The 26,428-nt window shown below is 37.3% G+C and overlaps 1 protein-coding gene across 1 annotated transcript in view; it reads left to right on the plus strand.

Annotated features, from left to right (window-relative positions):
- Nucleotides 1-26,428, plus strand: part of srbd1 (S1 RNA binding domain 1) — a 389,487-nt gene that overhangs the window by 24,577 nt on the left and 338,482 nt on the right. The window contains exons 4-9 of the mRNA XM_039738094.1: nucleotides 789-1,151; nucleotides 7,766-7,932; nucleotides 19,764-19,881; nucleotides 22,641-22,779; nucleotides 23,643-23,739; nucleotides 25,000-25,153. Coding sequence (XP_039594028.1) covers nucleotides 789-1,151; nucleotides 7,766-7,932; nucleotides 19,764-19,881; nucleotides 22,641-22,779; nucleotides 23,643-23,739; nucleotides 25,000-25,153 — 1,038 coding nt within the window. The remainder of the gene's footprint in view (nucleotides 1-788; nucleotides 1,152-7,765; nucleotides 7,933-19,763; nucleotides 19,882-22,640; nucleotides 22,780-23,642; nucleotides 23,740-24,999; nucleotides 25,154-26,428) is intronic.

The following is a 26,428-nucleotide window of genomic DNA, read 5'->3' on the forward strand; positions in this document are numbered from 1 at the left end:
CATTTTCTAACTTTTGTTAAAAGATCATGTAAAAAGAGGTTTTTTTTTCTTTCTCTCATTCAGCCTTTACATCAGCAAAAGCTTTTTGTATCTCCTGATATTTAACAATTTTTTTTTATGTTCAATTGTATGCCTTATTGGATCTGGGAGGGAACTGCAGTTTTTTCAGGCTCTACACTTAAAGGTTTTTAAACTTGTTAAGAAGGCAGGCTCCATTGTAGGATTAAAGTTGGACAGTTTAACATCTGTGGCAGAGCGATGGGCACTAAGCAAACTCCTGTCAATCATGAAGAATCCACTGCATCCACTGAACAGGATCATCTCCAGGCAGAGGAGCAGCTTCAGTGACAGACTTTTGTCACTGTCCTGCTCCACTGACAGACTGAGGAGATCGTTCCTCCCCCACACTATGCGACTCTTCAATTCCACCCGGGGGAGTAAATGCGAACATTAATTTTATTTTAATTCTTTTCATTTTTATTACTATTTAATTTAATATTGTTTCTTTGTATCAGTATACTGCTGCTGGATTATGTGAATTTCCCCTTGGGTTTAATAAAGTATCTATCTCTCTCTCTATCTATCTCTCTATCTCTCTATCTATCTCTCTATCTATCTCTCTCTCTCTCTCTCTCTGTTATCTCCATTTTGCTTTTGAAGTACGATTTATTTTTTTCTTGGTCTTAGACTTAGAATACCTTGGTAAAGAAACATTCTGAGCAGATTGATGCTTTGTGTCATTTGTGTTTAATACTTTATGTTAACAAGCACTTTATTACTTTTTGCAGAGATTGTCATTTGCTTTGCCCAATGTTGAGCACAATGAGCAGGAGAAGTTTTCTGATGCACCAGTCAAAGAGGAAATGAGCAGTCCTGCACAGAAAATATCCACACCAAGGAAGAAAAGAGTCACTTCTAAAGTTCAGGCCAAGCATGAACAAAAGAGTGCAGTAGGTTTTTCAACAGAAGAACCAACCTGCAGCTCTTTGTCATCAGCTGCAAAGAAAGAGGAGCAAGAAGAGGACTTTAATTTTGATGAGGCACCTTTAAAGAAGATGAAAACCAGCAAGTGTCCTGAAGGAAAGCCAGTCAAATTTTGTAAATCCCGGGACAAAGACACTGACTTGAAAATGAACTGGGATTTAATTCAGGTACACTTTATTATGATATCGATTATTATGATCTTGTTCTTTTTGCCCATCAGTACATTCTTTGCCCATCAGACCGTTTTCCAAATTGGAAACCCAGATCATTACACTTATTAAACATCCCCCATCTGAAATATTAGCAAACATGATGCTAATAGCAGGCCTGTTCCTGAAGTTGTCGTGTTATTAGGCTGCCCTGAGTCAGCTAATGTAATCACTTTCTATCACAACACATACTCATTGAGACATTTTTTTTTTTTTTGCCTTTCCTACGATTTATTAATATTGCAAAAATTAGTTTTGTTCCTCAAGTCTTTCCCAACAGCATATATACCTAAATAATTCCTAAGATATATATTGCTACACTGTCCAAGGACATGCTGGTTAGGCGAATTGACATTGTTAAATAGGCCCGTGTGTGTGTGTGTGTGTGTGTGTGTGTGTGTGTGTGTGTGTGTGTGTGCATGTACATTTCTGTGTTCACCCTGAGATAGACTGTCGCCCTGTCCAGGGATTGTTCCTACCTTGCGTCTGCTGGGTTAGGTTCACGCTACCCCTGTGACCCCACCCTTGTTTAGTGGGTCTACAAAATGGTTAATTGGATGAATATATGGCTACTAATTAACTAATGAAAATATAGAGGTTACAGAAATTAAAGAAAAAATGTTTGGCTCTGCCGGCACTGGCAATGAAGTGAATGAAACAGGTAAGGAAAAAGAAGATACCAGATACAGTTGTCTTATGATGCAGGCAATATATTTCATATTTTATTGTTTCAGCTAAATTGGATCAAGCTGTTTTATCGAAGTTGTAACTTTAATTTAGACAGAGCCAAACCAATGCAGTTGAAGTTGTAAACGTATTGTTGTGTTTTTAAAACATGGGGTACACAGAACATTGAATCGCCATCAACCTTAACTCCTTAGTAACTATAGCACAGTACCAACACTGACACATAAATGATACATAGCAATACGTGTCTGTCTATCTGTCCATCCATCCATCCATCCATCTATCCATCTATCGCATAACACCTTTTATCTATCTATACATCAGGGGGGAAAAAGTATCAAACACATCAACATTTTTCTCGGTAAATATATTTCTAATGGGACTACTGAGATGACATTTTCACCAGATGTTTTTAACATTCTAAAGTAATCCACACATACAAAGAAATCAAAACAAATAAGTTCATAAATTATGTGTAATAAAGTGGAATGACGCAAGAAATAAGTTGAACACATGAAGAAAGGCAGGTGCAAAAAGGCCTGGAAAGCCAAGAATCCAGCTGAAATCTGTCAGCGTTTAGAGATCAATCCTGCCCCCTATTAGCGCAAATTAATACACAGTGTTTTTAAAGGATTGGGAATGTAGGAATACTTAATCTATTAAGGAGATTTGTAGGAGAGTATTTTTAATCAAAATGGACTTAATGTGTCCTAGCATGGCCAGTGTTTGATGGCATTGCTTACAGGTGGGGTCCAATCCCTGATATATTTTCTGTGTTTTTTTTTTTTTTTTGCCTGTGTTTTGCCACTGGCTCCTTCTCCCGGCGTCTGTTATTGTGCAACCAAATCAGGCAGAAGTCATGTATTGGGATGGACAAGGTAAATAAAACCGCCAAAGGCTTTTCACTCAAAGTATCTCACCAGCTAATTATTTTTTTTTTATATTACTTACTCTGTGGTATTTGTACTGTAGTAAAGGCTGAGGAAAATTTAGTCACATGTTTTTATGGAGCATGAAGATGGCAAAGTTCCTGATACAATCATTTTTTATGGGGACCAATGCTGAATAAACAGCAAACAATATCAAAACATCAAAGAAAAAATCTCAATTTACTTGTTTTGCATAATCCATTTGTAAGATATCCAGTTTTATGCTCCCAACATCCAAGGAGGAGTCATTTTTTCTAACATATTATTGAATAAGTGATTTCTGAAAAAGGTGAATGGCTATGGTGGCCGTAGAAATGGGATCAAACTTTTGAACTGAAGACTTGTAGCTTCTCCTCATTCATTGAGTGTGTCACCATTTTATTTTCAATTTTTCCCACAGGCATCAAAAATTTTTTGTGAGTTCTATCATGGCCACCACAATAATAATTTGTTAGTCGCAATAAAGCAATTGTACATTTTCTGCCCATTGGTGATCACTCCAAGAAGCGGTCTTCTTAAATAAAATTTGTTTCTTTTTCCTTGGTTGTAAAATCTCTTGCATTAAATAGTTTTAAATGATTTGAAGTTTCCTTAATTCAGCGGGAATCTCTGCACTTTTAGTGAGATGAAATTATTTGAGACATCATACATATTGATGGAGACTGTGCGTATTAAATACATAAGTTATGAAGTGTGTTATCATTAGTAAAACAGGATGGCAAATATACTGCTGTGCAATACCTTTCTAAATAAACAGTTATCAGTTTGGTCACACTTTACATTTAGGTGTCTATTATAAAGCAGCAATTAAAACTGTATAAATATTTTATTAATGATGTCATTAATAAAAATACATTATCACTAAAAGTTCTAAATGTGTTGCTGTTTAATTGTTTTATAACCTGTTAAAAAGGCTTATTTGTAACATGCATAATGTTAATAATCACATATAACAGATACCTAAACTAAAGTGTTACCGAACATTTTTTGTTTTATTTATTTTTCAGACTGGGCTATGACATTGTTTGCTAGTAAGATATTATTAGTGTTTTTTGAGGTTTTAATTGTGAACACACATTAATGTCAACTGGTTTTATTAATAACCTATAATTTTCCCCATTTTAATATATACATTTATTACAGCACTTATCATGGCCTGCACCAAAGCTACTTTATCTTTATTATATGAGTATTTCATAGTTTTCATTTTTTGTGAATTTAGGTGCAACAAAATTTCATTATTATTTTTTTTTTCCTTACATTGTCTTTACATTTCCCAAAATATTTATATGTCCGTATGGTTTGGTTTGAGTGCACATCTGAATCATTTTTTAAGAGTGAATATATTAAGATATAGATCAACTAAGTGAAGCATATTTATGCACAATACTATATAGGGTAAGGAACTTTGTTTTTACATATGTGGGAGTACAAGGTATGCCTATTATGCAAAGTGAAAATACTTTTTTGCAATGTAGAGAAACTGCTGTCTTTAAGATGAGTAAATTATTAAGTAATTTCTGTGTATCTCCTCAGATGTCTTCTGCAGAGTTTCACAAATTAGTTATTGTCTTCAGAAACCTAGTATAGAATCCTATGGATGATGATGTGTGAAATCCGTTTTCTCAGTTTTTTTCTAACAGTATTTAATGTTTAACTGTATTCATCACCATATGTGCATAGGCGGGATAGCACAAGAAAGATGATGCAATGAAAATAAGAACATTCATAGTTGTCTGATCTTGCACAAAATATTTTTTTGGTCTTTTAACCTTGATAAGTTAGCTTGGAAGCACAGAGTTACTTTCTTTTGCCCTTCTATCATGCTTTATATTGCCTTTGTCCAAGCTTTTGCACAGGCTCAATTCACAAACTGCAGTCTGCGATAATAGCCCCTTCAAATTCTGTCTTCCTTTATAGCCACAAGGATGGAATTGGCTTTGATTTAGGGTTTTTAAAAGCTATGACATCACGCTGTAATTGTGTCTTCTGGCAGATCCAACCATTACACCCTGCCTAGCCTTCACATTTATTTGCAAAGTAAATAGCCAGTCACCAAAAAGGACATTCCACTGCTTGCATAATTCTTGGATATCGTCATTTAGTATTGTTCCCTACTGAAGTGATTAAAAAAAGACAAACTACCTATCAGTATTCAACTTTAAATGACAACATTTGTGTGACGCAGCTGCTCCCTTTTCGCAGCATATCGATCAGTAAAAGCCAGCATCGTGTTTTGACATTCATACAAAACATTTCTTTCAAGGATTAAAACTTGTAGCTGTCTTTCTATATGTATTTTTAATAATGAGCACAAACTAACTTTATTGAACGCATGTAAATTGTGACAGCAGGGGTCACTGTTGCCTCGTGAAACCCGCAGACAACAGGTAAAATAAAGAAATTAATTTAATATTTCTTCAGTTGTGCATAAAGCACCTCCACAATACTCAATAATAAATGAATAATAATAATAATGAACACAATAATCAATAAATCCTCCACTCCACCCAGCAGCTCCGTCACACTTCCTCCCAACTCCGGCTCAGTCTGCTGGATTTCCCACAGTCCTTTTTATAGTCCTTGACCCGGAAGTGCTTCTTTCCCTCAGTCCATGTGATTTCATAGTACAGTACATCTGGGTCAGATGAAAACTTCTTTTCTTCAACCCGGAAATACTTTAGTTCTTCCATCCTCATGCCTTGTAAGTACTTCCGGGCTATAACGGAAACAATGTTCATGTCTCCCTGCAGCAGCTTCTGGCGGCCCCCACGGTATCCAGCAGGGCTGTGAAGCTGAACTCCATGGTCCATGATGCCCTGTTGGAATTCGGGGCACCTCCATGTTGCAGGGAGGACTCCATCTAGCGGCGTGGGGGGTATTGGCCGGGATAAACTGCCGGCCATATATCACAAAGTCTACAAGCACAAATGCTTTCACAGTCACTGGAAAAAAAAGAATCGCTTTAGCAAGTCTTGGTCTAGTGCTTTATACTAAATTAAATAAAGGTTGCAGTGCAGTAAATCATTTTAGTCTTGTTGTTATCCACCAAAATATCACATTTTTTCAATTTAATTTGAAATGTGTAAATGAATAATGTTAAATATGAATGAATGTGTTTATAATATAGCCATTTTTAACAGTATAATGCTTTGAATGGCCACTCTTACCCGATATCCTGTCAAGTTTACTTTACCAATATTTCTTACTAAATTAGACTTCAGCCTTCCAGTAACTTTGAACAATAGAAATACATTTAATATAGACTAGCTGTTTTCCCCCGGCATAGTAGTGAAACAGGACAAAGTTTAAAAATCAATAAACATAAAGGTATCGCTAGCTAAGTGGTGGCAAGTTACGCTCCAAAACATGGAGGTAGACTGACTCCGCACTCCTGATGTCACGCTTCCCCCTCCCCTCGGCCCGCATCCTCTTATCTCAGATTAGTGCGAATATATTGCTCCTGAAAGCGAACTATGATTCTTAGCGTGATGAGAGAGGTCGCTAAATCGACTGGAATGTTCAAGCAAATTCTAGATAAAAACCCAATCTAAATCTGTTAAGTAGTTCTCTTGTTTGCTAGCTAAGTGGTATGTAAGATACGCCCAGAGCCTGGCATGTGGGTGAGGAGGGCCCTGTCCTCAAAAAAAAAAAAAAAAAAAAAATAGAAGTATGGAATATGCCTTTGAGCTTTCCCAGGCTAAGTATTTTTGCACAGCACCACTACTATACTGCACCCTTCCACAGTTCAAATACTGCTGACTATGGCAAGTTCTTTTGTTGTGGAGTCGCACCACGATTCCCAACCACTGATGGAGTGGCAACCCATGTTTTAAACAGATCTTTGTAGAATTTGTTTTGTGCCTAAAATTATCAGATGCAGTGTAGCTGCTGATTTTACAGGAGACTAATCTAACACGGGGTCAGTTATGGCACTTTTCTCAGTCTCTTCAATTATAATATATTATTGTATGTGAACTCATGAAGTCATTTGGTTAGTTCAGGGTGAGGTTAAGGAGAGAGGGGTTGGAAGCATTTGCTAATGGTGCGTTGCTGCACCCACCACACGACAAACCACCTGGATTGCAACCCGAGTGCAGTGGGTGACGCCTCAGCACCACACTGGAATAGTGTGAGGTTTTTAAAGATTGCCGGAGTGCCTGTAATGTAATAAAACAATTTTAAACTAACACACCACATATTTACTTAAACTGTGTTTTATTTTAGTCATTACTAGAGTGTTCTAGCAGGTTTCTGTTGGCAAAAATGAGACAAATAGAGCAGTCGTGTATGGTGCAGCGCTGACCTTCATCTTTACGTTTGCTTCAAATTTGAGAGACCTTGAGCAGTTTGCAAAAGAAGAGTGGTCGGAAATTTCAGTTGAGAGGTGTAACAAGCTTGTTGATGGTTATAGGAAGTGCTTGATTTCAGTTATTTTTTTCCAAAGGGCGTGCAAACAAATATTACATTGAGGGTGCCAATAATTTTGTCTGGCCCATTTTTGGAGTTCTGTGTGACATGATGTCAGATTTGGCTTTTCTTCCTCTGTTTTTTTTGTGTTGTTCCAATGCACATAAAGGAAATAAACACGTGTATACCAAAACATTTGTAATTGCAACAATTTTCTGGGAGAAATGGTGCATTTTCTGGGAAAATTCCAGGGGTGCCGATTAATTTTGGCCATGACTGTATTATATAGGACTTTCACAATATTATTATTTTTTCATATTGATATTGAATGTTATCTTGAACTGCATGGCCTACAATTTCAAAGATGAAAACTTCTGACTTATAAACACTATACAGTATAAAGACATCAGTACAATATATTTTTCATGTAGAATGAAAATTTCAAAGTGCAGTGTTTATACCACTGTACCTGTATGTATCTCTAAGGCAAAATATTTGTAGCAGGTCTACAACAAGTTTGTTGAAAGCTATGCTTTTTGATTGCAGGTTTTGTCTGAGAAGACTGCTGTAGATCCCTGGGTGTGTGAAAATCTAGTTACTTTGTTTAATGACGACAATACAATTCCATTTATTGTTCGCTATAGAAAGGAGCTAATCAATTATATGGATGCAGATGCAGTCAGAGATGTTCAGATGCACCTTGAAGAGCTAAGGTAAGAAAGTAATGCCTTCTAACTTTCTCATTATAATGTGAAAAATAATAATGAAATCTAATAGAGGAATGCGTAATGATTAGGGGACTTAGACAGCATACAGGATGGGGGAGGTTTGTGGCAGATGAAATTTAATGTAAGTAAATGTGAAGTTTTACACACAGGATATAAAAACATTAGATTTAAAATTTTTGAATATGCAATGGGATTTCTGAAAATTCAAAGTACACCTTGTGAGAAGGAATTAGGAGTTGAAGTGGACTTTTCAAACTATCAACTGCCAGACAGTGTTTAGAAACCATCAAGAAAGCTACTAGAATGTTAGGTTATATAGCCAAATATGTAAGAGTACAAGTAAAAGGAGGTTATGCTAAAGCTTTATTACACACTGATTAGACCTCATCTGGAGTAATGTGTGCAGTTTTGGTATCTGGGCTAGAAAAAAGGACAAAGCAGCGCTAGAAAAAGTCCAGAGAAGTGCAGCTCGACTGATACCCGTGCTACAGGAGAAGTTATGAGGAAGTATTAAAAGGGCTGAGCCTTTTTAATTTTAAGCAAAAGGAGGAGATTGAGGGAGGACATGATTGAAGTGTTTAAAATTATGAAGGGAATTAGTACAGTGGATCAAGACTGTTACTTTAAAAGGAGTTCAGCAAGACCATCGGGACACAGTTGGAAATTTTGTTAAGGGTACATTTTGCACAAACATTAGGAGGTTTTTCTTCATTCTGAGAACCACAGGCACATTGAATAAGCTACCAAGTAGTGTGGTAGACAGTAGGATTTTAGGAGCTCAACTTGATGTTGTTATTTTGGGAGAATTTAAGTGGATAGGTATAGCAAGCTTTTTTTTGAGCTGAATGGCCTGTTTTTGTCTAGACTGTTCTAATTTTCTAATGATTTACTGTTAGAAAGTGTGTCAGTCAGATGTTGTCTAACCCGCTGTATCCTAACACAGGATTATGGGGGTCTGCTGGAGCCAATCCCAGCCAACACGGGGTGCAAGGCAGGAAACAAACCCCAGGCAGGGCATACACACCCACACACCAGGCACACACACCCATCCACACACCAAGCACACTCTAGGGGCAATTTAGGATCGCCAATGCACCTAACCTGCATGTCTTTGGACTGTCGGAGGAAACCCACGCAGACACAAGGAGAACATGGAAACTCCACAGAGGGGAGGACCTGAGAAGCGAAACCAGGTCTACTTACTGCGAGGCAGCAACGCTACCACTGCGGCACGTGTCACCTGAAAGAAAGCATTGTTCCTGTAATTCTTTTAAAAAAAACCCAAAGCACCGAGTAATATAAAATTGGTAACATTTAATATAACACAAATTATATCCTGGATGTGGTGACTACAAATACAAAAACCTGTTTTGGAAGTCATATGGAAACCGTGCCAGTGTATGAGAAATCAGGCAGAGTTAAAGCATTCTGAAAGACTTATTTGCAGAAGTATGGATTTTATTTGATGCCTGGATAATAATTCTTGAATTATGTGTACATAGGGCATTTACAACTTATAGGGTCAAATGCAGAGTAGCAGATAGTATTGTGGCAGTGGATCAAGACCAGGCTACGTAGTACGGCACCAAGAGGAGACATTCTTAAGTGCCGTCTCTGTGAAAAGCAGAACAAGATCAGTACCAAGTTTAAGCAATTCGCAGCTAGTTTAATTTTTCTCCTCAGTTTGCTCTGCTGACTGACTGATTGCCAGTTAGTTGCAGCCTGCAGGCAGTTAACATCTTGTCTTCTCTCAGTTAGCAATGTGCTGCTGCACATTCCTTTTGATTTACAGAGACAGAGCCCAGGGAAAAAAGTACATCCTCATGTAAACTTAATAAATAATTCCAATTGTTAAGATACACCAGTTCAGGTCATCTTTTTATTCACTGTGAACGTGTGGAAAGGTTTAGAAATCCCTATATGTAAAGTAATTGATGATGAAAGGTGTACATTAGTAGAATCTGAAGCAGAATTGTCTCACTTTAAGTCTTATGTGGATCTAGTGTGTCTTTGTGTATTTGTATGGTGTTTGTGTTGACCCGGCGATGGAGTGGCACCCTGTCCAGGGATTGTTCCTGCATCCATTGCCTGCTGGGATAGGTTCTAGCTTCCCTGTGACTCTGTTCAGGATAAATGTATTTTAAAATGGATGGTAGGATCGACCATTGGGGTTACCTTAGTAGACTGTATATGTGGCCCAGGTTGTCAAGGGGCTATGACATATAGTGGGAATAATCCCAGAATTTTTCTGTTTCTACTCACACTCTTCCATGCAACACATGTACACGATTTCTTGCACATTATATTGACACCCGCCTCAATGTAATTTATGAGGGTCTGCACTCTCAAATCTCCAAAGGTGACCACTCCCTGTTTGTTTTACTTGTGTATGTATTGTTCATTGAGTGTAAATATATGCGTGTGACACCCTCAGGCTTTTGGGGGTCTTAATCTGGTCCTGCTGTAACTCGTTTTCCAATAATGCAGAAGAACTGATACTTGTCATTCATTATGCACCCGGCGTTTTGGAATAACCAAATTAATATAGCAGTCACCAGAGTGTGTAAAATACCTTGTCAGAGGCTGGACAATATTTGTAAAGAATGTGTCACTGCAGCTCAAACTTCACAGCAGAGTACAAACTCTCTGTAATTATTGTGAAGGATCCCGTATTAGATCTGGATGACACCCTCAAACATATCTCCACTATACTCTAAAGAAATAAACCATGAAAGAAACTGCCAGCATCTTTCAATATGAGCTTTCCGAACTGGTGGCTGGGCAATTTCTTAATTAAGGATACAGACATCTTTCAACTAAACATTAATGGCGAAATGTACGTTTTCTATTTCTTATATGATGCAATATAAAAATGTATGCATCTCTTGCCTTTTTCTTTGGCATTGAGTTAAATGCATGCGATTCAGTATCATGCTATACTTGATTCAAAGTATATAATATTGTTTCCATACTTTTAATGGCATATTTGTGCTCTATCGCGTCTGTAACAGGTTTGTGCAGAATTAATTTTGTAACATTACCCACTGTAATAAATCTGTTAAACCTGCTCACAAAGTGGGCTAAGCTAGTATGTAACTTTGTTCCCCTTCTCACATTTCAAGAAGCACTCTGCAACTGCATTTAGTGTTAGTCCCGACTGGCTGCTAGTCTGTGGCTCTGAGATACACTGCAGCAATGCTAAACCCTAAATACATACTAAGGCCAGATCAACACAGAGTCTTTATAAGCTGACTAGCTGATTACCCAGTGGCTTCGCTCACTGAGTTCAAGGGAAAAAAATAAAATGTAGTATTATAAAATAAGTTATTAAGTAGTAAAACATTTTGATAAAAGAATTTGAAAAACATATAAGAAACGTATAAATTATCAAACAGTAAAACATTTCCGTAAGAGAATTTGAATGATGTATAAGAAGTGTATAAATTATTAAACAGTTAAACATTAACATTTAAGAAGTAAAGCTACATTGAGTACTACTGCAGTGGTTTCGGGTAAACTACCTGCTTGACAACCTTGCACTACGTGCCTGTGATTTAAGAGAAAAATTATTCTGAGAAATGTGGACGCTGCCCTTCCGTGCTTAACGGACAGAAGGTCCAAACAATTCCCAAGTCCAATACTTTACATGAAAAGGTCGGTACATATTCTTAGATGTAAACCCTCCATCTTCTTAAAAGAATTCATCACAAAAGCAACCTTGAATGTTGCGGGGTTTTAGTGACCTGAACTCACCTTAAGGGACAGTAAGTAGCTGTGCACCGCAATTTACCAAGAGAGTCATGCTTCGATGGCGCCAATCACACTCATTCGCAAAGATTTCCACTGTCCAAGGAGCCGACGGGGCACTCTAAGTGTCACAAACGGTGCGAAAAGAGAGGACGCTGCCTGAAACTGCGAAGCTGTTGACCCAGCAGAGCAGCCCGACATTCCGTGCTTTCTAGCGTCCACTTTGTTGTCACGACCCCTCGCCGCTGAAGGCAGTCTTCTACAGTTCGGCGCAGTTAAAAAGTAGAAAGACGCAAAGCTGTTTTTTTCATCTCTTCTACTATCAAGTACTGACAATTAAAAAAAAGTTAGAATGTGTCAGTTTCCGCGACAGTCACTTGGACGAATAAATAAAACTTCTCTGTCAGAATGCGCCTGGCGGCGGATGGCTCAGCACTGGAGTCCAGAGAGGTGGGCTGGGAGAGGTCGACGCGGGGCGCACGTCTATGGGATAGATCGGCGTGTTTGTGTTTACTTCTTTTCAATATCAGTAAAATAACTCTCCCACAAATAATAATTTGTAAAGGCACTATAAAAATGGCGTACACAAACTAAGTGATTAGTTCCTGTATTATAATATTTTCTGTGGTCATACATAATTTCTGTTTCGCGTGGTAATACGCGATTTCCATTTCAAACGTGAAGAGAATTCTATCTCTCTCTCTCTCTCTCTCTCTCTCTCTCTCTCTCTCTCTCTCCATCTCCCCATATTGTCCTTATGTAAAGAATGACTGAATAGTCCAGTGTATGAAATAAACATCCTGAGATGACTATATGGCAGAATCATTATTAATAAACTTGAAGAATAGAATTTAAGGTACAATTGCAGTCACGTTGATTGAAATGTGAGAAAGGAGAGGCAAGTCTTTAAGCTAAGCTAGACTTAGAGTCCACTGATGGAGGTCTAGAAGGAAAGTCCAAAAGGGTAGGCTCCACAAAGATAAGAGTTCAGCAACAAACACAGGATGGGTCTTTGAAATTTTGAGAAAAATCTCAGTTGTCTGGCACCATGGAAAGAAAGCATTGTCATGGAAGTCTGTGTGTCAGCACACAGGAGATCTGTTTCATAACAAAGGTATAAGGTGTTTTGAGTCTCTCTGAGCCCTCGGTTAGAGAGACTTTGTGACCCAATCTGTCTGTTCTTTTTTTTTTTTTACTGACCAGAAAGCATCTGTTAAGTACATAAGCAAATTTAGAACGGTTGCCAAAGTGTGGTGATTGTTTGTTTCTTTATTTGTTAAGAAAAAAATGTTTTATAAAACTGCGGTGGGCTGGTGCCCTCCCTGGGGTTTGTTTCCTGCCTTGCGCCCTGTGTTGGCTGGGATTGGCTCCAGCAGACTCCCGTGACCCTGTAGTTAGGATATAGCGGGTTGGGTAATGGATGAATGGATGGATAGATGTTGTTTTATAAGTAACATATGCAAATAGAGAGGTATAAAATTTGCCAAAATTGTCTGTTCTAAGCGGTTGACATAAGTTGTCCAACAAATATGCATGCATGCATAGGATTTTTCTGTCATAACCGTGTAAATGTAATTTTTACACTGTAAAAGTTGAAAATTGAAAATCAACAATCTATATAATATATATATATATATATATATATATATATATATATATATATATATATACACATATATATATATATATATATATATATATATATATATATATATATATATATATATATATATATATATATATATATATATATATATATATATATATATATATATATATATATATATATATATATATATATATATATATATACATATATATATATATATATATATATATATATATATATATATATATATATATATATATATATATACATATATATATATATATATATACACATATATATATATATATATATATATATACACTGTCCTTAATTTTTACAATTGAGGAAAGTTTTAACTCCAAAAGGATTGGTATACAATTTGTGCATTGTAGGAATTTTGGCGCAGAATTTTGTATCAAGAATCTATATAATATATCTATATATATATATATATATTGTCCTGTTGCACTTGAAATCTGGAATGTAGATTATCCTTGGCCCATAGGTGCTTGCTAAGAAATGGTTTTAAAAATTTTATGGTCCAAGCACGAAATTTCTTGCAGTTTTTTAGACCTGTTTTTTATGTCTGTTCGCTTTTCACAAGAGAACTACTTAACAGAATTTAGATTGGGTTTTTTTCTATAATTTGCTTGAACGTTTCGTTGATTTTGCAACTTTCTCATCGTGCTAAGTATCAGTTCTAATGCAGAAACATTTTGTGTGACAAACATGTACCGATTTTTATTTGAATGAATCCGAGAGAGACTCATCAAGGCTGCAGGGAGTGGGTGCGGGACCCTCCTCACTTTCGTGATTTTGCAACTTTCTCATCGTATAAGTATCAGTTCTGCCTCGGGAGACTGTAACTTTAACTCTGCTTAGTTAGTGAAAGAGAGAACTACTTAATGGATTTAGATCTTTTTTTTTCTGTAATTTGCTTGAACATTCCGGTTGATTTTGCGACTTCTCTCATTGCGCTAAGAATCACAGTTTGCATATCAGGAGCGATATATTCGCGCTAATCCAAGATTAGCCGGCTGCAGGCAGAGGGGAAGGGGAAGAGTGACGTCAGGAGTAGAGAGCTGACCTGTTTCACTAATATGCGGAGGAAGCCGAAGGGGATGACTAGTTACGTTATATTACCGTAAAGATTTTGCAGCTATTTGCCTACCTCATCAGGGATACTGTTATAATTTGGCCTATATTGTGCTACAGTGATTTGTATATTTTTGTTTAACTGCTTACCTTGCTCTTTTATTGGGTTTCTTGTTATTTTTGAGTACTCTTGTCCTTTGAGAACATTTTAGTTTATCTTCTGAATTTTTAAATTTCTTCTGATTAGTTATTATAATTTTTAAGTCTGTTTGCCATCATTTTTGCAGACATGGCTTTGTTGCAGAGAGCTACGTGACTTGAGCATGGCACTGCTTTTAAATGGTCAACATGGTGCAGCAGAGTATGAGCTGAAAATCAAGGAAGAGAGAATAAAAGGAAGACAGAAAGCCTTTAAAAGAAACAACTCACTGATGTTTTATATGGTTCTGTGCCTAGTGGTTTGGGTTGAGTTTCAACCACATTTATTTATTTTAGCTGTTCAAACAAAACATTTAATTTCTGCTTCTCATTTACTTTTCTTGGAAGGTTGTTACTCCAGACAGATAGAAAATGTCAGTGATTATCACAGTATCCCAACTGAAAATTCAGGCAGTAAAAAGAAAAGTGAGCTTTTCAGAGAAAGTGGTTGAATCTCTTTTGTTGGTTAGAGGCTAATGCTAAGTGCATTGAAATGTGGGTCAAGTTTTGCCATGCATACCCACAACTTGCTCACAAAAAATGTCCACTATGTAGGAGTTAAAAATTTTAGTCATCCAATTTTAAATAAACAAATATGCAAAGAACATACAAGAGTATGCTAATGCCGAGGAAAGAGAAAAATTTCAAAGAGGACTGAGCACACCCCTTGATCAGTGGTAACATAAACTAAATGAATAGTTCAAAGCTCTCAAAAATGTATTTCCAATCATTTTTCATGAAGCTAAACCTCCTCGACCCATTCTTGTTTTTACACAAGATGTTGTACTGTTGAAGAGGCTTGGTGTTAATGTTGAGTCGGCTTGTCATACTAAAGTTGGTGATGGAAGAATGAGCCATACGACTTCTACTGCAGTCAGCTTTGCTGTTGTCGAGAAAATAAAATATATGGAGTTCTGGAGAATTTATTTATTTAATTTTTTTTTTTTTTTTAGAGATTTTTAATCCTGTATTCACTATATACAATTTCTTGTATTAGGAATTTGTCATTTTTTCCACATACCCCAACTTGCTCTCCAGAAGGTTTTGGGTTTAGAGCGCAGGGTCATCTATTTGTACAGCACCCCCGAGGCAATTGCAGGTTAAGGTCCTTGCTTAGCATTCCTTATGTCCCTGCCAGGATTCCACCCAGCAACCTTCAAGTTACCAGCCCAAATCCTTTAGCCAGATAGCCACTTCTCTGCCCTAATAAGACATCAACAGACCTGAGCAGGAAATTTTGTTTTCTTGCTTGTCACTGTTTATATAAAGAGGGTGAAAATCATCTAATTTTTTTTTGGTCTAATTAATTTAGGTTGTATTTGTTCAGTGCAGGGTGTAGTTGATGAACTTTACAATACAGTAGTCCCCATGTTATGGACATCCGACCTACAACATACGAACAGGGCCCCAGCTGCGACGCATGCGCCTCAGTAACTGCCGCGCCATCCTCTTCGGCCTGGGGACGCAGCATCACCAGCTGCCCACCAATAATGAACTGGGCAGACGTGTGGTGGGCGGCTGGTGATGCTGCAAGCAGTGGCTAGAGGGGGTGATTTCGCTGCTCGCGCAGTGTAGTGTCCATCGGGCAGCTCCCGGCGGCAAACGATTTCACTGCCCGCCCACCACACATGGCTGCCCCGTTCAATCTCGGTGGGTGGCTGGTAATGCTGCAAGCGGTGACCCAGTTGTGGCTGAACGGAGGCCATTGAGGGTGATTGGGGCGGCGGAGGGTAACATTGTAGCGTGCCTCGGATGGCTGCCTGTTGAATGGGGGCGGTGGTGGGCGATTTCACTACATGTCTTTCGCTGCACCGTGTTCGTTCTTGGTGGGCGGACAATTCAGGCAGCATACTGTAGTGGAGGTGACTGAGGTGGGCTGGTGGTGTACCGCCCCTTGATGCCCCCATTCATTCTCAATAGCAAGCCTGCTTGTACTGTTACGCATATATCAGGAAGTTGTCTCTTGTCGGTACATCGGACGTATTGACGACGGGTGCCTTCCTTCTGTGATAGCGTGGACAGTGCTGTGCAGAAGAGCTCATCTTAACCTTTTGTCTTCACCCTTCAAGAATGTCTCTGAAACACAAATCTGATGCAAGTGCTGGTGATACAGTAAAGAAGAGAAAAACCATCACCATTGAAAATAAAGTACAAATAATAAAAAGGTCAGAGAGGGGTGAAACTCCATCATTCATTGGCAGAGCACTTGGTTACAGTCGGTCAACAATAGCAGTTATTAAAATAATGTACCTGTTCCGACTTACATACAAATTCAACAACAACAACATTTATTTATATAGCACATTTTCATACAAACAGTAGCTCAAAGTGCTTTACATATTAAAGAATAGAAAAATAAAAGACACAATAAGAAAACAAAATAAGTCAACATTAATTAACAGAATAAGAGTGAGGTCCAATGGCCAGGGGGGACAGAAAAAACAAAAAAAAACTCCAGACGGCTGGAGAAAACAATAAAATCTGTAGGGATTCCAGACCATGAGACCGCCCAGTCCCCTCTGGGCATTCTATCTAACGTAAATGAAACAGTCCTCTTTGGATTTAGGGTTCTCACGGAAGGACTTGATGATGATGGTCATGTAGACTTCTGCCTTTTAATCCATCCATCATTGTTGGAGCATCATGAAGCTTTGAGTAGGTGGAGGTGGCACAGGCCTCCACCACAAAGAAACCGGAAAAAAGAAACAGAAGAGAGAGTAGGGGTCAGTACGGATTTTAGAGCCACTATGAATAGTTATTATGATGAATTGAACATACAGAGTATCAGGATTAAGTTAAATTAAGTTAAATTAAAGTTATAAAAAGGCCATGTTAAAGTAATGTGTTTTCAGCAGTGTTTTAAAGTGCTCTACTGTACTAGCCTGGTGAATTCCTATTGGCAGGCTATTCCAGATTTTAGGTGCATAGCAGCAGAAGGCCGCCTCACCACTTCTTTTAAGTTTTGTTCTTGGAATTCTAAGGAGACACTCATTTGAGGATCTGAGGTTACGATTTGGAATATAAGGTGTCAGACATTCCGATATATAAGATGGAGCGAGATTATTTAAGGCTTTATAAACCATAAGCAGAATTTTTAAAGTCAATCCTGAATGACACAGGTAACCAGTGTAGTGACATCAAAACTGGAGAAATGTGTTCGGATTTTCTTTTCCTAGTTAGGATTCTAGCAGCTCCATTCTGCACTCGTTGCAAGTGATTTATGTCTTTTTTGGGTAGTCCTGAGAGGTGTGCGTTACAGTAATCTAGTCGACTGAAAACAAACACGTGAACTAATTTCTCAGCATCTTTCAAAGATATAAGAGGTCTAACTTTTGCTATGTTTCTTAGGTGAAAAAATGCTGTCCTAGTGGTCTGATGAACATGCAATTTAAAATTCAGATTACAGTCGTCAATTACCCCTAAATTCAACTTCAGTATAAACCTACAGTCCATATCTTGTATGTAACCCTGGGACTGCCTATATATCGTATTACATTGTAAGATTTAGAGTTGTTTCCAGTAAAGGTGCCCACATTCCTGGTTGATTCCTTATATATTGTATTTAATGTTTTATATTTCTTAGGTATCCACCCAAAGCCATATTGTGTGCTTATTCCCACCCTTTTTACTTTTTTAATTTGGTTTTCCTTTACAGTATTGAAGAAAGCAAGATGCTGTGTAAGTATCAACACACAGGTACAGACCAGTGCTAGTTTAGAATTATCATTTAGGCTTGTCTTGGTTATGGTGGAGGAAAAACTATGAGTCTCAACCCCACCACACATAACAAGAGAGTGTAGCCCGGCTAGTATTTCAACAGAGGTGTATGCTCATTAGGACAGTACCATTCCACTTCATAGTCATAGTCGAAAAGTCCATTTTGGTATCATTGAGTATGTATATCCATCTTTTAGTACTTGATTCTCTTTATCTGCATCAGCCTTCAATATCCTTTATAAGTAATTTGTATATTTCGGTCTGGAGACCAGTTGATGGGTGAGTTGACTGTGTGTTGTTGTGTTGGGATAAGACACTGATTTGGCCCCATGAAAGATTTCTTCATAGTTAGGAACCCTGTGTTGTGCCAAATACTACTTGAAAGAAAATCGTACCTTTTGAAGATAAATGTGCTTGCAATTCTGATTTAATGGTTGAATAATGAAACAACAGACTGTGTTCTGTGTACTTGTGGTAAATTTATGGTCCAATTCAGGTGTAAAGGTGTGGTAAAAATATATTTTTTGCGTTTTATACTTTAAAAACAGTAATGTACATATTACAATCCTATGGATTGATTATCATCTTGTTGATTTAATTATAAATGTGTGACTTCCAGATATTTCCTTATGGCATGCTTTTATTTACTTATAGGGATCAGGGTTGAAATTAGAAATTCTATGCATTTTTTAGGATTCATGATAGAAGACTGTTTTGGTCAAGCTGATTTTGAATAAAAGATCTTATTCTCCCGTTCATTTACTGGTGAGCAGTCCTATCTTCAGTTCAAAAGTGCAATCCTGTGGGAAGGAGGTTACTTTTTTGTGGACTAATTTCATTTTCTACAATTATTTATTAAACAGTCGTCTTATTAGTGGATCATCAGTTATTTATTTAATTGAGCAAAGAAATACATATGTGTATAATTTAATGACTTGGCATGAGATTAAAATTTTTTCTCAGTCATTGCTCAAACTACATAGGATGAGTTAACATGTTAAAAAATTATATGTAGAATTTTTGGGTGGAGTATTCCTTAAAGTGTATTTAGTCACAATCAGTCTTGATGTTGCTTTCATTATATCTAAATGTTTATCTAAGCCTAGGGAGCAAATACTAACACCCACTCATACTCTGTCAATTTAGACTCTTTATGCGAAGCATTACTGTCTTTAAAAGTCACATTACATGGTTTAATATAATTTAACGGTTAATATTTGGTATGTTATACTTCTTTTATTCACATGGTGGCAGCAAAGCCAAAGTGGAATTAGCTTTGCTATTAATTTCAATGGGATTTCTTAATTTCTTGTTTCTGTATCAGATGTACATTCCAAAAAAATTGCATGCTTGCCTGGATTTTACCAATGGATCTGAATCATTTTTAAATGATCCATTTTAAACCACTGTGTATACACACCCACGTGATATATTTTTCTCCCCTACTAAGGACCATCGCAAAAAAAGTTCACACAGTGATCCAGACTTTGAAGAAAGAAGGAGTGTTGACAGCTGATTTACAAAATTCACTGCTAAACTGCAGGACCCCTGATGAGCTAGATCATGTGGTGAGTAATATTTTTTACTATTTCAGAGTGTGCTGAGCACAACTCTGTCAAATGTCCCCTACATTATATTACTATTACCACTTAGAACTCTTTCTAATTGATGTCTAGTCACATTTTTTAATCAAGCAGGTAGGGATGCTCTGATTTTGGTTTTTCAAGGCTGTTCCTAATCACTGATTTCATATTACTTGATCTGTGGATTCTGATAATGATCTGATTTTCTTTTCCCCCTTTTATCCCTTTAAAAATATTTTTGCACTAAACTTCTGCATAACCAGACCCACAGAAGCCTTACGTCCTATATTAAGGTGTATTTTTTATAATTAAGCTATAGACCACAGGTGCTAACTGCTTATTTTAACAAACAAAATGAAATTCTGCTGGCTTATTACTCAGTGACCATAAAAATACCAAAATCATTTTTTTTACAGAACTATTTATCCATAATGCATATGGCATAAAAGAAATTCAAATGATTCTTGTCAAAGCTGTCTTATTGTTTCATTTTCTCTGTAATGTTTCTATCTGAAACAAGACCTATTAAAAAATGTAGTTTTCACCATTTCTCTAACAACCGGAAAATGTTTACTGTACATGGCGGTAGTGCGGTGTAGTGGTTAAGGCATTGGACTGCAAACCATGAGGCTGTAGGTTCAGATCCCACTACTTACACTGTGTGACGCTGAGCAAGTCACTTGGCCTGCCTGTGCTCCAATTGGAACACCAAAAGAAATGCAACCAGTTGTATCATAAATGTTGTCAAGTCGCCTTGGATACAGCTGTCGGCCAAATAAAAAAGGTAAATTTAAATATATGAACACACACTCACTCACACAATAGGTATTGACAGTTAAACACTGCTTAAATTTATATATACCTGCACTTATAATCTCACCTTTCAAGTGTAGGGTTCTGCGGGCATTGATCGAGCTGGCAGAATGTCTGCTGAAGTCTTTGCAGGACGGATTTGTTCTGATGTCCTGAAAAGGAAATGGATTACAATGGGAATGGATTTTAATTTGGATTATTTGTTGCACTCCTGAAGACAATGTTTTCTATTAGCATTATTTTATTGGATATTTATTTATATTATTGAATGAGATGTGACACTTTAATTATTTCCTCTTTTGATAAATACTGTTCATTTTATGTACTTTAAAGTCTCATCTACCTTCTCAGTTGCTAATGGTCCATCTCAGTCTCATCTCAAGGACTATGGCCCTAACAAATGGTGTGTTTTATATACAGTGATTCCTCCTCGATCGCTGGGGTTGCGTTTCTGAACCCCCCGCGAAGGTGAAAATCCGCAAAGTAAAAATTGGTATTTTTATTTTGTCACGCTTGGGTCACAGATTTGCACAGAAACACAGGAGGTTGTAGAGACAGGGACTTTAAAACTCTGCAAACAAACATTTGTCTCTCTTTCAAAAGTTTAAACTGTGCTCCATGACAAGAGAGAGATGACAGTTCCGTCTCACAATTAAGAATGCAAACATATCTTCCTCTTCAAAGGAGTGCACGTCAGGAGCAGAGTATGTCAGAGAGAGACAGAGAGAGAAAAGCAAACAATCAAAAATCAATCGGTGCTTTTAAGTATGCGAATCGCCGCCTGACAAAGCAGCCGCGAGGAAGTGAGCAATGTGAAGGTAGTCTTTCAGCATTTTTTAGAGGAGCGTCCATATCGTCCAGGCCAGTGTGCCAACAGCCCCTCTGCTCACACCCCCTCCGTCAGGAGCAGAGAATGTCAGAGAGAGTGAGAGAGAGAGACAGACAGAGACAAGCAAACAATCAAAAATCAATAGGTGCTGTTCGGGCTTTTAAGTGTGCAAAGCACCATGCGGGAAGCATATCGTATATCATTGAGGAGTTTTATTTAATACATAATACATGTTCTCATTGGGTAGCTTCTCAGCCATCCGCCAATAGTGTCCCTTGTATGAAATCAACTGGGCAAAACAACTGAGGAAGCATGTACTATAAATTTAAAAGACCCATTGTCCGCAGAAATCCGCGAACCAGCGAAAAATCTGTGATTATATATTTAGATATGCCTACATTTAAAATCCGTGATAGAGTGAAGCCGCGAAAGTCGAAGTGCGATATAACGAGGGATCACTGTTTAACAAACAAGTAACCATAAAGGTATGGAGATAAATATTCCAAAATGTCTTTCTTCATTCTTTGCATTTATATATATTTATATAGCTTTTTTTCTCACTACTCGAAGCACTCAGCAATTGCAGGTTAAGGGCCTTGCTCAAGGGCCCAACAGAGCAGAGTCCCTTTTTGGCATTTACGGGATTTCAACCGGCAAACTTCCGATTGCCAGTGCAGATCCCTAGCCTCGGAGCTACCACTGGCCATCCTATCTTTGCACTAATACAATTTTTACAGTAGTCCTACCTTGGTTTTTTGACATTGAAGTGCTGTTTCCTTCTTCCCTAGGTGATAATGTGGCTTAAAATGTGGCCTTATTACTTAACAGTCTTAGAAGCCCTAAGCAACCAGAAAAGCATTTACAACTGAATTTACTGGAGTTTCCAGTAGGTTTGTGTATATTTCGTCCAGGTCTTTTACACAGTTTTTTTTTTTCCAAAAAAAGAATGTTACATACACTTTTTTTTAATGTGAACACACAAAAATAAAGAGGTTAAAGTAAACATGACTAATTTGCACATCATATTAACTTTTACATATGATTGCTTATGGTAAAAATACATAGCCATTCTCAATTGTCTCAATTTTATGTTTTTGGTTAGTATGCACCCTACAAGAAAGGGAGCAAGCTGACAAAGGCCAGGCGGGCAAGAGAACTTGGCCTAGAACCAGCTGCCTTGGCTTTACTTGAAAATCCACAGGATCTCAACCTGCATTCCTATATAAAGCCTGATACTCCAGGTAAGTGTGCTCTAACGTCATTTTGGTACTAGCTGCCTTTCTAAACTTTGGCTCTACAATGTAAGCTCATCCAAGTTATTCCTGTAAAATCTTATGTAGGTTTTTTCCTGTTAGTAAATTGAAAGATGTTACCGTACTAAGTATGCATTCAAAATAATGTTAATGTGTGTGTTCTTTTAATTCCAGCTTTGTCCTTCCAACTAGCAAGGCACATGCGGTCATATAAATGCATCATTACATTTCCCAGCATGCTTCCTTGGACATGATTCAATAATTCTGTTATTTATGAAACCGATTTGCAGTATGTGTTTGTGTAAGAATGTGTATAGGGCTTTGCAGAAATAAGAGAATGACATTTTTCATTATATAGAATGAGGTTTTAGCTGGTTTGTAAATTGTGTATGTGTTTTTTTTTTTTTAAGAAGAAATAATTTTAAAATGTGATAGATGGGCATTTTATTTGTTTTTCGTAAATGTTGCAAAGCATTCATTACAATGAATGTTGGAATAGTCTTTTTGGTGTGATAATTTTAAAACCTAATTTTAGTAGGCAGTAATGTTTTGTATATTGGCTCAATTTTATTTTACAAGGGATCTTTAAAAATGTCTAAGCAAAAAAGTCCTCCAGCATACAGTAGGAAACTGTTTAGCAGTGTGCTACTGGTTATCTTTAAAAGTGTCGGTTGTACTGTTATTTATTACAATTCAAAGTTAATTGCTCATCTTGCTGTTCTGAGTATCAGTTAAAGGATGTATATGGAAATAAGGTGTACCTTTAAATTGGGATACATTGGTCTTAATGAAGAAAACCACATTTCTTCACACCATTTTACATCCCTGTTAATTGTATTGCTTTTGTTTAGGCTGTGCAGCACTAGCTGAAGTTGAAGCTGGGGTTCAGCAGATTTTGGCAGACATAATTGCAAAGGACAAAGACACAATCCACTACATTAAAGGACTGTATGTATTATTTTTCATTTTATACTTTAATAATTCTCAATCTGATAATCAATGTTTATAATTTTTTGTTTTAGGAACAATGCAATGTTATTTTCAAATGTCAATGGTATTTTTGCAGAATGTTTTACGTCGGGAGTTAAGTTGAAAGGCCCTGCAATACTGGTCTCTTGTGCCCTCTGGTGGTGGATGTAAGCTTTGCAGATACTACTTTTATTCATCTGACCAGTGACTAGTAGTGGTGTTTACATTTCCGCATTTACAGTGAAATTCTTACTTGTATGCTTAATTAGTGCAGTTTGTCTACTTTGCATATTTTCTTCAGTGGCATGACAAACAAGAAAGTATTAAAATGCCGAAGTTCAAATTAATTTATAGAAAATACAAATCTGCATACCCAAGGTATTCTTTAATCTTTTAGAACCTTCATGGTAACAACCATTATCAGTTACTTTATATTTTGAATGTAACATTTTTCAAGCAGCCATTATTACTTTACATTTTGAATGTAACATGTTACAAAAATGCATATTTTTAACGTTACTACAAAGCCTACACAAGTCAAACGTGTTGCATAGAGCCACACAGGGAATAGACTCTAAAGAGGTAGATTTAAAGGAATACTTTACCCAAAAGTGGTATTTCTTCAGATGTTACTTATCCCATTTTCTTTGTAATGGTGGTTGAGTAAAAACTTTTAACTTGCAGAATGGAGAGAAAAAAGGCTTTCGATCTACCAATGTGTTCTAAACAATAGTGATTGACCAGTGGTCTACAATGGCAAACAATATGAAATATGTACACGAGGAAAGAAAGATTAAAAAATTCTTATATTACTCATGTTGCATAATCCACATGTTAGTTATCCAGTTGTGTGCTCAAAACACGCATAACACGTTTTTTGCTAAAATATTGTTAAAAGCGCACCTTTGGAAAAACCAGTGCAAATCATGAAAAGGAAACTATAGGCTTATGGGATTGCATTTTTAAATTGAAGACAAACAAATGTGGCGGTGATGTGGGAAAATAGAAACGAACAAAATGAGATAAAAAATGAAGCTAAGAGCAGAGCCTAGTCTAAATCGTGACACTGAGAAACCATGCAATTGAAACATAGTTGTTTTATTTTACATTTATGTGTTTGTATGGTACCTTTCCTGGTCAATATTAGTCTAGGGTACTGCACTTTGTATTTTCTTAAATATTAAAACTTTTTGGCGGGAGTTTCCAACACATTCATGTTCTTTGTTTTATTTTGATCAGGTGTGAAATGAACTATCTTACCATCCATTCTGTGTTGTCAAAAACAGCATTGAAAGAACAAAAAGATGAAAATACAACCAAACAAAGAGACCTAGATAAATTCCAACTGTACTCTGACTTCAAAGCCAGTATTAAAACTGTACAACACCACCAGGTAAAGTAGAATTTTATTAAAGTGTTAAATTAATCAAGCCAAAGGGGCATGGCTACAAGATGTGGGGAACTGGCTTCCAATCCAGATATCACTAATCACTCTTGCTTGATGAAATCATTGTTTAAATAACAATTATTTAATAGTTCTTTCTTGTAATGGGAAGGCAATTAAGACTGGCCTAATAGCCCGGTTCTATTTAATATTCTGGTTCCTTTTTATTTTGTATTCTAATGGAAATGTGTCATGTGATATTACATTATATAACTAAAATAAAGCAATGGAAAGACTGATTTATATACTGTGAAAGGATTGGAGTCAAACGAAAACAAAGATTTGGGGATTTGCCCCATACATTGTTGAAGAGTAGTCAATTATGGCTATAACAGGTCCCTCTGCAAAACAACAAAAGACAAATGAGTATGACAATCAGGCTGGTTTTATACAAAAATGGCAGAAAATAAAATGATGTTATTGGTTTGAGACGGAAGTGAGGTAATCGGGATGGGATAGAAGTGAGGTCATCTGAGAAGAAAGGGGAATAACGAGTTTTGGCATCCGTGGATCTGAAAGAGCAGAGAGAAAAGGCATTAATGCTCATTACCAATCCTTTTCTTGATGTCTTTTACGCCCTGTGTTGGACCCTTTTGGCTGTCCCCTATGCACGCATGTGTGACATGAACCCCCTCATGGGTCTGGGCCTCCCAAACCGAGAGGTCGTAGACACAAGAAAGGGCATCACCATTGGTTTAGAAAGAACCCCAATGATAAATTACCTTGGATCTATAAGCTTGTCGGTCTAAAACCCACCACGTGACCTGTAGGTTCGACTCCTGTGGATATATGGCCATCCACTGTAAAGCGTTGCGGTCAGTGACCAAGGTGAACTCACTACCCAGAAGGTAGTACTGTGGCGGAGTCATGGCCCATTTAATGGCCAGGGATTCTCGTTCAACCACTGCATACCTGGTCTCCCGATATAGCAATTTCTGGCTGAGGAATATCACCGGGTGTTCAGCACCGTCGACACTTTGGCTGAGCATGGCACCGACTTTCACCCATTGCAGTTTGGCCATGATGGTGGATAATATATAGTGACAGTTCAGGTCCTGTTCTACAGTCATCTTCCTTGCGCTTGGATCATGCCGACTATGCCAGTTGTGAAAGGATTGGAGTCAAACAAAAACAAAGATTTGGGAATTTGCCCTGTAAATTGTTGAAGAGTAATCAGTTAGGACTGAAACTGGTCTTTTCTGCAAAATAACAAAAGACAAATGA

The sequence above is a fragment of the Polypterus senegalus genome, chromosome 16 (genome assembly GCF_016835505.1).
Source record: "Polypterus senegalus isolate Bchr_013 chromosome 16, ASM1683550v1, whole genome shotgun sequence".
Classification (NCBI taxonomy): Eukaryota; Metazoa; Chordata; class Cladistia; order Polypteriformes; family Polypteridae; genus Polypterus; species Polypterus senegalus.